This window comes from Phytophthora ramorum, assembly GCF_020800215.1.
Source record: "Phytophthora ramorum isolate Pr-102 chromosome Unknown Phyram_PR-102_s0012, whole genome shotgun sequence".
Lineage (NCBI taxonomy): Eukaryota > Oomycota > Peronosporomycetes > Peronosporales > Peronosporaceae > Phytophthora > Phytophthora ramorum.
In genome coordinates this window covers 936,367-952,766 of record NW_027150658.1, presented here as the reverse complement: position 1 = coordinate 952,766, position 16,400 = coordinate 936,367, and the positions used below count along the sequence as shown (strand labels likewise).

Below are 16,400 nucleotides of genomic sequence, written 5' to 3'. Positions count from 1 at the left end.
GGAGTGCATTTCAAGTGCGCTGCGTTTCTTTCCATTGTCAATTCCCTTTTTTTGTATACTGGTAGATTGATCTTGTACATTTATATAACAATAGCAATTAGATAGAAGACTCAGGTTTACACCAAGGGTTTTGTCCTACGGTCTAACTCAAACAAAAACAAAAAATAAACAAACTCAGTTTTTAAAAGTCACCTGAGGCAGAATTGGGTATGCTTGCTGTGTACTGCTGATTAGATTGACAAAACAATCCACAGGATAAGCGTCACGCCGGTTGACGTTGTAGCCTCGTCACATGGCTGCTACCACAAAATGTCAAATGGATATATCGCCTAAAAAAAACTTCCCTCTCGTGTCTATCTAACCTACATCGTTCTCGTGTACCTAACCTTGGCCCTGTTATCACGAGCAACTGCGATGGTTAGCGCAGGAGAGATTAAACTATTACAAAATGTGTGCACGAATTGGACTTTGGCAGACGTACCAGCGACGAACCTTACCTGAAGATTGGACGCGGGCCATCAACTATCTGATTGGAAGTGCTGTGTTACCCGAGCCCGCCAGCATGCTTCATTTGATTGCTTCTCAGTACACCTATTCCTGACGCCGTGTACAAAGAGAGTCACTAATACCACAACAATAGAGCCAGAGTGACTGACATGTTTCATGAACAGATTGGCAGCTGGCGGTTGTTTTCAAAAATACGCTTGCCTACATACGTTATTTGTTTTGGTCGCCAGTGGCCGCGGTTCATCCAGAATCCCCCCCCCCCCTTCCCGATGCTCGGTTGGCTCAAGGCAGCACCAGCGCAGCACCAGGCTCAGCCCGATAGGTTCCAAAAAACGTAGGGCATCAATAGAAACGGAGGAGTCGCTGAAAACGTCAGGTGGAGGGCCTGATGACAGTCGATGGGTAAGTGTGATAAATCTGAGAGGAGACATCTACGATACATGGGCCGATTTTGAAAAACCTTTTGCAGCTTACAACAAGGACACTGTTGAAGTGCACGCGTGCACTGCAAGCGAGGGCTACGGATTGGCCGCACAATGTAATGGGTCTGCTTAGACCCACTACTTTAGTTTACACGTGAGCGCACGTGTAGGAGGAAGCGTAGGAGTTTATCTTAGGTTTAGTATACTTGTATCCGCAAGTTTACTTAAACTTAGATAAAGGGAACGAACGATAGCTTTGGTGCTAAATGAGAACTGTATTGAATGTTAACTGGGTTTCCTCCTAACACGGATATTTCTAATGAGGGGTTTTGCCATCGGATGGCTGGCAGAACCCTTATCTAATGAATGACTCTCATTGGTAGAAAGATGTTGCTTTCTATCAGCCATATCTCTTTGCTATGAATGTGGACCACTCTGTGGAGTGATCAACCCGAATGTATCCATTAGTGCTTGTTGCTCTAAGGTAGGAGGTGAACCGACTGTGTAGCCCCGCTACACGCAAGATGCGTCGGCGGCTGCGACGTACCCTGCCAGCCGAAAGTGGTAGCGCGATAGTAGCTGCAAAGTATATGAAGAGGTCGAGCTGGCTAGCTCAGGCAGAGATAAGCTCAATCTCACTCTTTCTTTTGCTGGGTCGTTGACAAGTGCACTTATAGTGCGAACCCGCTCGAGCGCAAGGCTCCAACAGACACATTCCAAGTATATTGCCGCTGCCTTTGAGCCAGCTCAATCGTGTACTAACGTCATGTACGCGTGCAAGTCGTACTCAAGACGAACATCCACAACCCGTGTAGCTCGCAACACGCGAATTGAAGGCACTTACGCGGAGAAAAAACGAACGGCAGCCCGAGGCGAAACTCTTTCTCGATGACACGTTTCATTACTACCGTATCGTATATGAATGAATTCATGCGGGCAAGCACCGGAACAGGGGTACAGGCAAACGCCCGCGTCAAAACGTGTGCTCGCTGGGTTGTCCTGCGAGGGTATTTTTGCCATTTTTGGCCGACTCATTGTTTTTCTAATTAATGTACAGTTGCACATGTTATTACTGCGTGAAGGATACCGCTACAACTACCACGTCTCAGTGCACAACTCCCCAACCCAATCGTGACCTCGGACACAAAGCCTTTAAACGTGTACCGAAAAACCGGATGTTTCTCTACTGTAAACACGCTTCAGAAAGTGGGTCTGTCTCGCAAAAAGATTCTGAATTACACATGGTAAAACACGGACTGTGAACCGGGCATGGTTGATGTTTACAACCTCCTCGTCAAACTCGAGCACAAGGAAGAGGAGGGAACGACCCTAAGCGGCAGGGTATCAGAAATGTTAGACCGTTTTTGCCAAAAGGAAGCATTCGTAGTTGCTCATGATGACATTGATCACCAAGGAGGCAAGGTGCGTGATATATGAAGTGGGTTGATAACGCCCGTTCGTACTAACGGATTGTATGCTTTAGCATGAGGCCCGTTGTATTTCTATTCAGACCTCGCACATACGATCACTCTTCTTAGTCTTTCCCGAAACTCTGCTCGTGGGTGCGACACACGATACAAATTCCTCCCGATACAAGCTGTTCTTTTTCAAGGTTCATGACTCTCTTGGTCAGGGTCAACATGTCCAGGTACGGCCAAATTATGGATCTGACAGTATGCTAGATGTACGCTACATGTAGCGTAATGTCGTATCGATTGCACGTTCTTGCTTTGGTGTATTGTGAATAATATTGTGACAGCTTGTGATGTATTGATTGTGATTGTGGTAGGTTATCTAACATATTTCTGCTGTATTACATGTGAGCGCGCGCTCTATTGATCGACAAACGCGCGAACACTCTTCGACATGCTATTCAGCAATTGAAGAAATGCAATCCTTCTTGGCGGGATGTGTGGTGCATTGTAGTGGACAAGGATTTCACTGAGACAGGGGTTTTCACGGCCGAGGTGCCTGAGGCTCGGGTGCTTCTCTGCCAATTTCATGCAATCAATTACATACAAGCAAGAATTGGTAAGACGGAGTACGTACTTGACGCCATTCAGCGAGCGAGCCTTAAACCTGTTGTGATCCTGACTGTACGAGCGCAAAGTCAAGAGGAGTACCAAAGGTGTTTTGACTATATGAAGCATGAGCTCGGACTGAAAGAACCGGGTGCTGAAGGAGAATATGATTACAAAACCATGCTACTCTGTTTCCATTTGGATTCATCGCAGATCGGTGGCGCTTCAACTCGGTGAACGTGTTGGATCAATTTGTTGGTCACGATATCGAGATAGCTGGGTTTCTGAGAGTCCCTTTGTTTAAAAGTCTCAATCATGACTGCAAACCCAGTCGAACAAGTATATATAGGCAAATCGAAGCACGAAATGAGTATCGGAGACAATGAGCACCTACGGATCCTCTTTATTCCGAAAGTCAATTCAACTGATCGACCGGCTCACTCAGGCACTTGCCCGCTGTGATGCTCCTGCTCTTGAGAGAGCGTGCAGAGTACTGGAGGAATATCTATAATCTCCACAACGTAGGTCACAACCTCCACAATCTGAGGCACAATCACCAGAAATGTGAAACGGGAAATCGAAGTACTTGGTGTCTTGGCACTCAGGTTAACGAAGGTGATGAAGACAATTGTAACGAGGAAGAGGGGGAGCCAACTGCATATATCGGTAATGAGGATACCGACGCGCAGTAGCCCTGTGACGAGTTCCGTGAAGTTGCAGTTGTTGACTGCGATAGTGACAGTGATAATCTTGAAAGAACAGTGCGCACAAGCCAAGTAACACCGATTCGACGACCGAGACTCTGGTGCATCAGTGAAACCGTGAAGCCCCCGGGTGACCAGACGAACACTTCGGCAGCGTCAATTCGAGAGGAAAACGAAATTTGAGGAAATTACGGCCTTAATCCGAGAAGGCGGTCAACCCGTAGATGGTGCGAGTGCTAATTTAGCAGAGTTGAAACGCATCTTCAACGAAGAGACAGTGACTTACAACTCCTTGCGTGGATATATAGACGAATTTTCAGTACTTTCCAAAATGTCCATCGTGGACGAGGCACCGCGCTGGGGCGTAGCAGTTCCAGTACTGAATCGAGCCTCTGTCGGTAACAACGCCTAGAGGTGCAGCGTCATTCTCCCACCCGATTGGGTAGAACATTGCATCCACCTGATGTCAAAATGCCAAATCCAGTATCTTGAACTTCAGTATGCCGAACTCCGAGATGACGAGATATTGATGGCATTCGAGCGAGGACACTCCACCGTTTATCCCAAAGTACCTGGTACATACATATACACCATGGGCGTGTGGCACGGGACTAGAAATGCGTTTAAGGTTATAGAAGAATGCATTGAGTGAATCAAAGACATTAGTGTGGAAGAGGCACAATTGAGATCACTGTTCAGCGATGGAGCACTCATTAATACTGGATATGTTCGTTCGTTTCTATCCAATACCAACCTACGCGACGACGAGGAAAACGCGCTTCTCCGTCTAGCCGACGACGAAGCCGGAGACAGCTGCTATATCTGTTATGTGCACTGAGGCACGGAGTGGTAACACTATCAGCACTCAATTAATGACAATGGGCACCGACATAGAGAAGATTGAATGGCTGAAAGAGAATAAACTATCGAGTCAAGTGAGGACAGGATTGTTGGAGCATTTTGAGTGAACAAAAAAACATTGGTGTGGTATCGTCATCAGTCTTAAAACGTATGTGTATTATGTCGCAACGACAACGATACGATTGAGTTAGTTGATGGAGTCTTCGAGCTAATTTTCTTGCCACTGCTCCTCAAAGATAAACAATGATGAAGGGACGTAAGCAGGCATTACCAGCAAGTTGATGAAACAGTTGCGGAGTGCTCGTGTTGGCTTTTATAGAGATGCATCTGTTTGATTCTCTTGATATTCCATCCGACACGAAGCTGCTGAGGTTCCGCTATCTGCTGAAAGGCTAAGGCAGCTGTTAATTCACTCGTGGTTCGACCGGTGTGATCTCTGTATTCGTGCTTCCATCATTGGATTGAAGTGGCACGAATGTTCGACGAACATGGGCAAGTCATGGTATGTGTGTGAGACCAGAATAAACAACACCGGTAGCAATATGTTGTGATTTAGCTACCGTAATCCCCCTGTCAGAGGCGTCACCCAGTGATTTGAAATAGCAAAGTGCGCGCCATGTACGGTACTAGTACCGGTATCCGTACTGAACATGTAGTACAAAACGAGCAATTGCGTTGTATACACCACAGAGTTGTCAGGGATTGATCACGCGCCGCATGCTCACACTGTTTTTCGAGGTTGAGTGCTCGACAGGCGACGAGCTTTGGTGCTGAACTTTCTGACTGTCCTAAGTAGGAGGGTGTGAAATGTGAGCTACGTGCGATCAATATTGACTGACTTTGTGGTGTGCACGCGTAGTTTTCAATTTTGTTGTTCTACTGTGGCTACTCTTCGCTGCTACTCATGTCCGACGGAGACGATGAAAAGACGCTGGCTGCGTCATCGCTTAAGTCGACTGTGCTGGGTGCAACACCCTTGCTGAGGATCATTCGCTGTATGCTGTCGATGATGACTCCGTCGTCTGGAATAGTCTTGTCCCCAACGGCAGCAGCAACACTATCTCGAGTGTCGGTGAGCATATCTGCATTACCAAACCCACTAATAACTACTGAAGTTGTCAATGCATTCCAGGCGTCCCCAATCCATTCGATGATGTGTCTTCGCTTTGGTGTGTCAAGCTCGAAGTCACTGGGTGGAATACGCTGTCGTTGACGGCGCGGTACCATGGCAGCTTTTTGGGCTGCGTCCGAGTCCGTGTCGGAGCTGCTCGAGCTAACTTGAGAGCGCACACACCATTCCTGAAGAGCAGGGCCATCGGTGGGACTACCACTAGATTTCAGGTTCTCTGCTGGGGCCTGTGTCGCTGCGTTGGCTCCACTACGAGGGATCACACCATGTTTAACCGCTGCTCGTTGCCGCACCGCAACTACAAGCGCGTGTGCTTGCTGTTCCTTGGCCTTCTTTAATTCAACTAGTCTTTGGAATCCAGGAACTTGCTCCCGAATATTAAGAATCCAGCGTTCCGCAAGATATCTTTCACCGGCTTGTTCCACGCGATATCTGCGGGCTGGCAGACGTATGTATAGCGGGGCGGTACCTTGATCAGCACAACACTTATCGACTTTGCATATTGAACGAATTCTTCGGTCCAATGACCGGAGAAGTCGTCCCAGAGCAAAAGGACTGGTTCATCAAGAGACTCTCGATCAGCGAAGTGAAAGCGAAGGAGCTCGATTGAACGTTCCGCTGTCCACCATGCATTCGCGTTTCCGTAGACCTGGCATCCCGTAGATGCATGTAGGGGTTGTACCTCTTTCCAAGTCTTACGTCTGAAGCCATGTTGCTTCGTCTTGTTTACTACTTGAATTACGGGTCACTTTGAGGGCTTGGTCTTGAAAAACAGGAAAGGGAGACGCTTAACGCCAGTCGAATCGGCAAGTAGCATCGCTGTTGTGCACTCCTTATCCTTGCCAGCGCACTTGACCCACACAGTCCTAGCATTCCGAGCGGAGATTGTTCTACAAGGCAAATATTAAAAAAAAGAAGACAACTACACAATACCATTTGGTTAGTATTAGAAACGCCAAAACTAACTTTTGGCTGGTTTGGTCACCATTGTAAATCTTAGTTTCACCTTTTTCAACGATTGCCTGTCGGATAGTTGCCGAAACTGCTGGAGCGGCTACGACTGCATCTTCAGGTGTTGTCTGTCCTTGGCAGGTGCGGGCCTTGATGGAAAGTCGGTGGCGTCTCATGAACTTCTTGCTCCACGAATGGGAAGCGCAGAAGTGGTCTAGCGAAATTGAGGCTTCCCGGGCCACCTCCAGCGCTCTGGCACTCAACATGGACAACGAACCCGGAATCCCATCTCTACGTAGAGCGTTAATTCACTGAACTGTTTCCGGCTCGGATTCAGGAGACAGCACTGTAGCCACGCTGCCGATGACGGAAGTGAGAGCCTCTTCCCTCACACAGCTCGTAGATGTAGCATCGGTTAGCGATACACTTCCGAACTTGTTTTTTTAGAGCTCGAAGACTAGCTGGGCTTTGCATACAAAGTATAAGAGTGATTGCAGCAGTAAGATCTTCATCTTTATGGTACAGATCAATACACCTTCTTTTAGTGGCATAAGATACTGCTTTGCGCAAGTATCGTTTGGGCTTGCGCCGTACGCCTTTAATAACAGGTCTTGTCATTCCCCAAATCTAGAGTCAAACTTTCATCTTGCCGAGACCACTCGAATTTCCCTCCCAAAAGTGTTAGAAAAACTAGTAAAATACCGGTATTTAAGTGACCCTAATGACAGAAAATTTTGACGTATGCAATTTCTAGATCACATATAGACTGAAAAGCGATAACCTCCAGTAGGGATCATATACGGTACAGATCAGATTTGTACATAAGTCGGTTTTGCAGGGATCAGCTTTGGGATCTGAAAATGTATGGTTTTCTGTAGGCCACGTGGCCCCTCCACCAGGGAGGTGTTGCGTGAAGGAGGTTCATTTGGCAAAATGCAATCGCCAGGACAAGATCCCCCGGGCAACGCCGGCGGTTTTGAGCCTTCAGGGAGTGTTGTACCGGGGTGTACCAGGGGTCAAGTGCGTCAAGAGAAGACTACTTGCTATTTCGGTAGCTACAAGTATATGCGTGCATGGGCGTCGTCGAGGAAGACATCAATTCGCTGCAGCCATTGGCGTCAAGGGTGCCTCGAGACCATGGTGTTCTTCGTTGGAACGATGGGCAACACGATTGGGCGTCCTCACACCTGCCGTAAGGTCGATGCTACTGGGGCTAGCCTTGCCGACGTCACTAGTACAATGAAGGATAGAGTTGACACGATGGCCATCGAACAGGTTGCGCTTCCTGCGCGTCGCGCATGCAGTGCGAATTGAATTTTAAGGTGCAGATAATGGAAACGTCGTGCGCGGGCTATCTGAGCCCCAAGTTCTTCGTCGTGTGTACCAAGCGAGGTGCCGACACTTCAGTGATGATGTACATGGAACAATTGAAATTCCGCCACTTTCTTTAGTGCTGAACGAAGCCGTTTCCATCTTTCAGTTTCACCACGTCACGATTAACCGAGAGAATCTAAACAAGCCAACGCGACTAATTGGTTGGGCGCACCCTTCCCTTGTGAATCTACTGCGCTACCATGGAACTACAATTTCCGTTGACGGTACATTCCGTTGCGCATCCCGTGGCTACAAACAGTGTGTGGACTTTATGTCGCACGATCGAGCTTCGGGGCTCTTTGTACCTGTGTACTGCGTGTTGAGCACTTCTCGTAGTAGGGATTCCTTTTGGGACATGATACACTTTGTCGTACAAGGCACGGATCAACAGTTGGAGCCTGCTGAAGTAGTATGCGACTTCGAGAGCGCACTAATTGATGCATTGCAGACGCAATTTCCCAATTCGATCGTCATCGGCTGCCTATTCCACCTGAAGCAGGCGCTCAGGCGCGCTATGAAAAGGTTCCTGATTCCGGAAAAGGAGTGCGGTATAGCTATGACGCGTGGTGTTCTCGACATGCTTACTGTCATTGAGTATAGTCTAATTGAGAACGGCATTAAATAGGTGAAGCGTGAGATTCGTCAGCGTTGTGGTGCAGCTGGAATCGAGTATTCCAAAGCTAAGTGGTGTGGGTTCTCGGATTACTTCCAGCGGACGTGGCTAGAACTGTACGACGTAAGTGTGTGGGACGTGGCCGGTCTGAATAATGAACTCGTGGCGCGTACGAATAACCCGCTAGAGAGGTTTAACAGGGAGCTCAACGATCGCTTTCTTAAGCCTCGTCCTAGTTTGGCGACGTTTGTTGGAGCGGTTAAGACACTCTCGGCTGAATACATACAGCGCCTTGCTGACATTCACCGTGGACGCGTGCGCCGCCCAGTCCGTTAACGAATTCAGCTGCCTGCGCCGGTCGATATCCCAGCTGACATCGTTGATGACTCTGACGACGACGAACCTACAGCAGTCGAGATAGTATCCGAAGGATCGACGGACGAGGAGGGCAAGGCTAACGATGAGAACGAGGAGGAGCTGTTTCTGTAGGGGCTCGCAGTCCACACCAACGAGGACACAAGGATATTAAGCCTGCAGAGCTGACGTTGCAGAGCAAACAGGTAAAAGTAACTTAGTGAGCGCAAGTTCTAACAAAGAGAGACTAACTCACGTAAGCTATCTCATCGACGTGCAGTTTAATGCTCTGATCAGATCACTGTCAGAGTACGTTCGTCTGATCAAAAATCTGATCTGTACCGTATATGACCCCTATCGAATTTTACCCTGAAAAGCATTGACGAGGGATTACGGTATCAGCTAAAACTATACTGGGACCTGATTCATTATTTTCGGTTCAGGGTTGATCAGAGTTACCATTTTCTGTGTACGTATATCACACTTGGGACTATTTAAAGTTTGATCCAGACGCAGTTCAATCCGGTAACCGATCCCTTGGCCCCTTAGTTCCCAGATGTTGGACCGTATAACATAAGAGGGGTATACCTTAATTCCTTTCTTTTGGATCGTCTCTGTTATGTTGGAGGTCCAACATAAGGGATGTTTATACTTCGCATTTGTAAAGAGGCACATCCCAGATGAGTGCATACTAAAATCAATAGATTTTATTAACGAAAAAGAGCCAAATGCACAGGTTTAGATTGTAGCGGGTGGGTTGCGGTTGCATGTGGTAAAGATAGAACAACTCACCCAGCATCACAACGAGTGGCTGACAACCACCAAATGCGCTCAAGACACAAAAGACCGGCCAAGCGCAAGATGACTGGACCAGCTGGCAAGACACCGCGCCAAAAGCTTACTGCGGAAGTGCGGCGAAGATGCCTCGCGTCGCTAAGCGAGCGGCACGAGCGTCGAATGCGACGGGAAGAGATGATTGAGGAACATGCTGCTGTGAGCAAGAAGGCGAAGAAAGCGAGCAGAAAGATGGCGGCTAAGCACACGACCGCCACGATGGAGATCGTAGAGTCCAAGAGTAGTGCGGCACCTATTGAATATGTTGTACGCTCGGAAACTGCAGAAGAGAAGGAGTCAACCACTGCTCGCGAACCAGATGAAGCAAAAGAGACGCCGGTAGAGACCCCTACTGAGAAGCAGACACCAGGCAAGAAGTCGCCAACCACCGAACAGACGCCGCCAGGCAGCGAAACGCCTGCTGCAAACCAGACGACACCGCAGTCAGCATCAGCCCCTCCGACACTCCGTCGAAGTCGTCGAAGATCTTACCAACTCAGTGTCGATTGCTGGATCAACGACGCCAGCGCACTCTCGAGATTCTACTGAGGCTATTCGTCCGTTTAGCACTGGAAAACAGATATGATCAAGGAAATCAACCTTGAAGAAGCGACGGCGTGTTGTACTACAAGACGAGAGTGAGGAGGGTAACTAGGTAAGCTATGCTGTATGTATCAACATACTGCCATTGGCTGAAACGCATAGCCAACGTATCGACTAACATAATTTTTCTTGTCTTGGGCATGTTCACAGGCGCCGACTAGTAACGGAAGTGAGAGTGATGAAGATGTCGCTTACTCCATAACACCTTGTGCCGTGAATACAGACCCGAACATCATGGATCGTGGGGCTAACCAGAGCACGTGCTTGAACTCGGATGAAGACCCAGATCTCCGTGAGGAGCCAGAAGATGAAGAGGATGTTGACGGCGACAACTGGGGAGAAGCCTGGGAGATTGGAGAGCTGAGCGATGAAGACCCGGATGAAGTACATGAAGAGCTCCCTGACTCCGTTTGCTTGTCGGCTGCGAGGGACTCACGACTGACGTCATCCATGCGGCATGACGGATGGGAGTATGGTAAGTTATGGTGGATATATCCAACATAATGCATGAGCGTTCGATCTGTAGACAACATTATAACTAACATAACTTGGTCTGCTACTGTGGTTATTCATATAGATTCGTCCAAGTTTGGACCTGACCCGACTTACGATGATCTTTACGATGGTCCATACGGACCGAGTGCCAGTGTCCTCAGTGTTGCACAAGACCCGCTTGCTCTTTTTTCTACTTCCTGCCGCCAAAATTATGGAGCCAAATTGATGTTGAGAGCAATACCTACCACTCGCAGTCAATCTCACTGCGTGCGCGAGCGGTAAGATCTCAGCAACGTCGCAATGTCAGTGAAGTCGAGGATTTTGGCGAGATTCGTCGCCGTTTATCCATGGTCCCTGATATCGAGGCATGGGAGGTGCTACGAGTTATGGGGCTGCTGATTGCGCGAATGCTTGTGCCGATTCGCAATGGTATCGCGGCACATTGGTCACTGAAGAAGGTGGGAGCATTGCCTGCCAACCGGTTCATCATGTTCATGACCAAGAACAGATTCTTCCACATCATGGGCTACCTCCACTTTTCAAACAACAAGTCACCTCAAGCCCGGCTAGATCGAGCCTGGAAGATCCGACCTGCTTCAAAGAACCTTCGCTCGAGGCTACAGGGCACCCACCCCCAGTCATCAGCTTCGACGAAGCTACGCTTCCGTCGCGCTCACGCTACAATCCGACGAGGCAGTTCAACAAAGACAAACCCCACAAATGGGGCACGAAGGTATTTGTTGCCGCCTGCGCGAAAACGGCGTACTGCATGAGGTAGGTGCACGTGGTGGTCATGGTGAGCGAATGCTTGCCATGCTTTTTTGTTGTTGGCCTAAGTGCTTATGTTGGAGCTTATCAACTCAAGCATTTGATGTGCTCTTGCTCTACAACACAACAGCTAACATAACATTGTTCCTGATGTGATTTAGGATCGAGATTTACTGTGGAGCCAAGACGCATCTGCGAACACCAGTACCCAAGGACAACAATACGGGTGAGGCGGCTGTTGTTCGCAACATGAACGCTTTACTGCCGCCGTCACCTACAGCTCCATAGCGTCTGGTGGTCACTGACCGCTTTTACACCTCTGTCAAGTTAGCGCTAGAGTTGCTGCACCGCCGAATGTATATCACAGGTACAATCAAGCAGGACCGAGCGGGCTACGCCCCGGGTGTTGTCACGTCAAAAAATACAAGACCGTCAACAAGCGCAAGTTTCTAGTGCCGCCCCAGGGAACCATCCGGCTGGCGGAAAAGAAGCAGTTCCCGCAGATTACAGCATGAATGTGGATGGATCGAAACCCCGTTCACATGTTGTCGAGCGGTGGGAGTCGAGTATCGGGCACATTCAGTAAGTACTGCGTTTTACTTGCTGCCGTACAACGGCTTACTTAAACATGACTGTGTTGTAGCGCGCCGAATTCACGGAGAAGAACAGCATGTTACAGCACGAGAGCTTGTGCATGACTATCACCGCTGGATGGGTGGTGTTGACGTCAACGATCAGCTTCAAATGCAGCGCTACAGCGGCGTGCAGCTCTACTACAAAACTCGCAAGTACAGCAAGACATTGTTTCTCGGTCTGTTCGACATGGCACTCGTGAACGCATTTATCGTGTTCCTTTACTACAAGAAGGTGAACAACAAGCGCCCAGTCAAGCATTTTGCAATTTTCTGAAGAGCTGATGGAGCAACTACGTGCGGTCGGCTCCACCTAAGCTTTCATTGAGATTGAGGTACGTTGACCGGTCAACATAAGAAGTATGCTTGGCGCTATTATCCAACATATCTGAACGTAATGTTCTATCTGATAGTTTGCAGCAAGCGACATTGGCACGAGATCGAACTGCACCGTCGCCAGCGCGGTCTGAATCGAGATGTGAGCCGTCAGAAGGTGTAGGTGTCGTCGAAGGCGGCCACCACCTTGAGGAGAATCCGGACACAGTCGACAGTGAGCAGGGGTTGAAGCGGCGCCATCGTTCTTGTAAGGTGTGCGGTGTTTTCAAGGCCAAGCCTAGAAAGTTCACGAAGTTCTTCTGCCCAGAGTGCTCCACGGGAAATCGGCGGTAGGTACTGATTATTTGCTCGCTGAAAAGCCACTCGTTCGTCTAACATGTAGTGCGATGATCTAGCAAATACTTGTGCAACGTCGTACGCGAAGGAAGAGAGAAGACATGCTTCCAGATCTGGCATCAGGATTGAAGCAACGGCAATGACATTCCACGACTAATTCTGCAGGACCACAAGGTCTGCGACCGAGCTCCACCTTCGCGGCCGAACAAGAAGCGGCGCTGCTGTGGTCAGGCACACTGTGACACGCCACACAGAGCTGGAGACGACTCGGAAGCTAGCGGCGATGGAAAACTCGGAAGCTAACTGCGAGGGAGACACAGGAAGTGAGCAGGCTGGTGACGAGGAGGGGAGAAATGACACGTCTGTATATCTCTTGATAATTTGCAATCAATGGAGACGAGGCATTTGCATTCTTTGCATTGGTCAAATGTAGAGCTCAACGGTACATCCAGTGCTGGTGGTCGTGTGCAACGCTTCAAAAATGAGGCACCCAAATAAACAGTACAGTCTTTATATTAACATTGCCGACATTAGTGATGAAATAGGCGCGTCTCAACGAACATACGAGACTCATAAGTTGGATGTGCTAGCACTCTACACCTTTGCCAGTGCAATAGGAGACAGAACGGAAAGAAAACTGGGATTGTTTGCGGCTTTTTAATTTGGGCCCAAAATTTAAAATTTAAATTGGGTGCCGCCCACGCAAACGATATTTGCTCCAGGGCAAATGAGATTGCATGTTAGTAAACTACCACAACTAAGCGCCGTTCTCCATGTCTTCTAGCTTTAACGCGCCCGCGACAGCGCGCTGGCAGTGCAGTGCCATCGACACGATCAAGTGACAATTTGTGCAGCCGATCGACGCGTTGGCAGCATCCTCGAGCAGCAACATCCTCGCTTCCGTCGTGCTTCGATGCGAACCCATCACTGCACATTGTAGATGTAGGTTCTTTCCCTTTGACGGGGGCGTCTTGACGACGGCTCTCTTGCCGACTGGGGCACGTCCTTGGGTGCGCATCCAGATAAGGTTGAAATTTGAAACGTCATAGTACACAATGTACTCACCGTTGGCTTGGTGACTTACGAGTTCAGTAGCAAACCTGAACCGCTTAACTTTATTTACTTCATTGTTGCATGTGGTTGGTTCCTTGCGAATCTAAAGCACGCACATATATCACCAATACAATAAACAATTCCAGATGAACAAACGAAAAAAAAAATCTGTAAAGTTAATAATAAAATGCAGCAAGTTTGTACCTGTTTCAACGTAATTAGCTTGCTTACAAGCTTCGCGCTGATAGTAGATGTAGAGACATCCACTTTGAAGTGCTCCATGATCTTGTCTTGAAGCTGCACAAGCGTCAAAGTGCAGTCGTCTTCAAGGTATCCCTCCAGCGCCGCCACCACCTCATCCGTGCACTTCACGCAGGTGGTGCGAGCACCTCCTCTCCGCGGCAGACTGGGATTCCCCGACTTTCACAGCCGGTATGCTGCAGCACGCGACACGTTGTTGTACCTTGCCACCATTAGCCAGTCGTCACCTGCCCCGTACGCGTCCAGCACGCGTTGACGCTCCGCCGCGGTCGCGGTACGACGGGGCGGGGTCGTGGAAGATCGGCGACTTGGGGCTCGAGGCATACTGGCTGGTGGTCGGGTCGGTAGATTGGAAAATGAAGGAGGCCCTGGTTGGTCTCGCTTGCTCTGGCACTAATCTATTTGCTTCAGAGCCAGTGATATAAATGACGTAATGTAACTATCTTGGTTAAATTACTTTCAACCATTTCGCATTGCTCTGGCACAGTCTCATATTGCACTGGCAAAGGTGTACCACTCCGTTCCGGTATTATAGCATGGTACCACTCTTTACGTTGTTCCGGGAAAATAGCACTGAACCTGTATTTGATTTTAGTATGGAATCTGTCTATCTGTCAGTCATCATGTGCACAAACGAGTCGGGTACATAGCTGCACTTAATGCTCTCGGGAAGTCTTCCCTCCCGCTCTAGTTTAGCCTTCGCCATGTGGGCAATGCGATAGTCGTTGCCCCCTTTTGCACGAATACACCCGTCTATTGTGCATTGTAGCGATAGGAAGGCTGCGTAGACAGTCGAAGGGGGTAGCTCCCAGAAAGAAGCCAGTGGCTTCGATTAGCTCGTCGATGGTGCGAGTCTGGTGCTGGCGCTGGCGGGCTTGGACGGCTGAAAACAGCCAAGATCACAACAGTTGAGATCTGGGCTGTTTGGCGGCTGGAACCGCAGGGCAACGTCTCTCCCAAAACTCAGCACGGCTTGGCTGAACTGCGGGTCGGTCGGGCCGATGTGCGGAGGGGCGTTGTCCTTCTGGATCGTGATTGAGCCGCCGTGCGGCGGCAACGCCATCCTCGCGCAAATGGCGGGAAGTACGTGCTGGATCAGCATAGCGCGGTACGCATCCTTCCCCACGGACACATTTTCCGTCTCCATCGTTCCCGCGGGTCGGTTACAACTCGACCTCTGCGCCGGGCGGCGCTCGACGAACGGCCAAATGCCGAGAAGGCCGCCAAACATAGTGCCGGTGGCTGCGTCCCATCTCGGCCTGGCCACAGCGGCCAAGAACATCACCTAGGTCACGTTCCGCCTTGTTCTCAGGGCCCTGTACGGCACATCCTCGTCCGGCAACAGGTAGAAGCGCTTCTTGACCTCGGTCACGTAGAAGAACTTGTCGTTGACGTGTACGACGTCATACATCTCGTCAAAGAGACGAGAAGTTCTGTCTACGTGGCCGAGGCAGTAGCGGAGTCGCGTGATCTTGTTGTCGTCCGTGAGCTGAGGCTTGACGACGCTGACTGCCGGACGGAGGAGCCCTGCTTGCAAGCGGCGGTAGAGGGAGGTGGGGGCAAACCACACGCTGCGGCTGCGGACCGAATCGTGGATCGCTGGGTGAGCGGTACGGCTTGTAGGCGCTCCAACGCTGCACTGCGATCCGTCTCGTGCCGGCCGCAGCGACCTTTCATACGCGATGTGGAGGTGTAGGTGCCGTTGGCCTTGGCGTTCTCGTCGGCGCGGTGCCAGACGCGCCGCACGGTGATCACCGTGAAGGGGAACTTGGTGGCGACTTCGACGAAGGCCCCCATCTTGGGGACGCCATTCGACGAGAGCGCCAGTACGGCTGTGACGACCTGGGCGCGTTCGTCGTCCGTCATGTTCTTCTTGGGCTTGAGGGTGGGCGCGGTGCTCATTGCTGGGGGAGTTGCTGGCAAAGGGGGGTTTAGTGGATGCGTGAGACAATGTCAAATGTCGAATGATAGAGTTTAGACTGTCAGCGTGGGGGAGGGATATGCGGATGGGCGACACATCACGCTATTTTGGTCGTCCGAACCACTCATTTTGCAGCCACTGCTCGAGAACAATGCGCTGCCGAGCTGGCAGCACACCAATGAAAAGAGCTCAGCGTGAGCTTTCTTTTTCTACCAATAGAAGCCA

General features: G+C 49.7%; 1 protein-coding gene across 1 annotated transcript; it reads right to left on the bottom strand.

Annotated features, from left to right (window-relative positions):
• Positions 1 to 15,691: 15,691 nt before the first annotated feature.
• On the bottom strand, positions 15,692 to 16,156 carry KRP23_11537 (uncharacterized protein; the record flags this gene model as incomplete). Its single annotated transcript, XM_067882092.1, has 1 exon — positions 15,692 to 16,156. One exon carries the CDS (start codon positions 16,154 to 16,156, stop codon positions 15,692 to 15,694), a length of 465 nt encoding a protein of 154 aa, XP_067740374.1.
• Between the last annotated feature and the right edge of the window lie 244 nt (positions 16,157 to 16,400).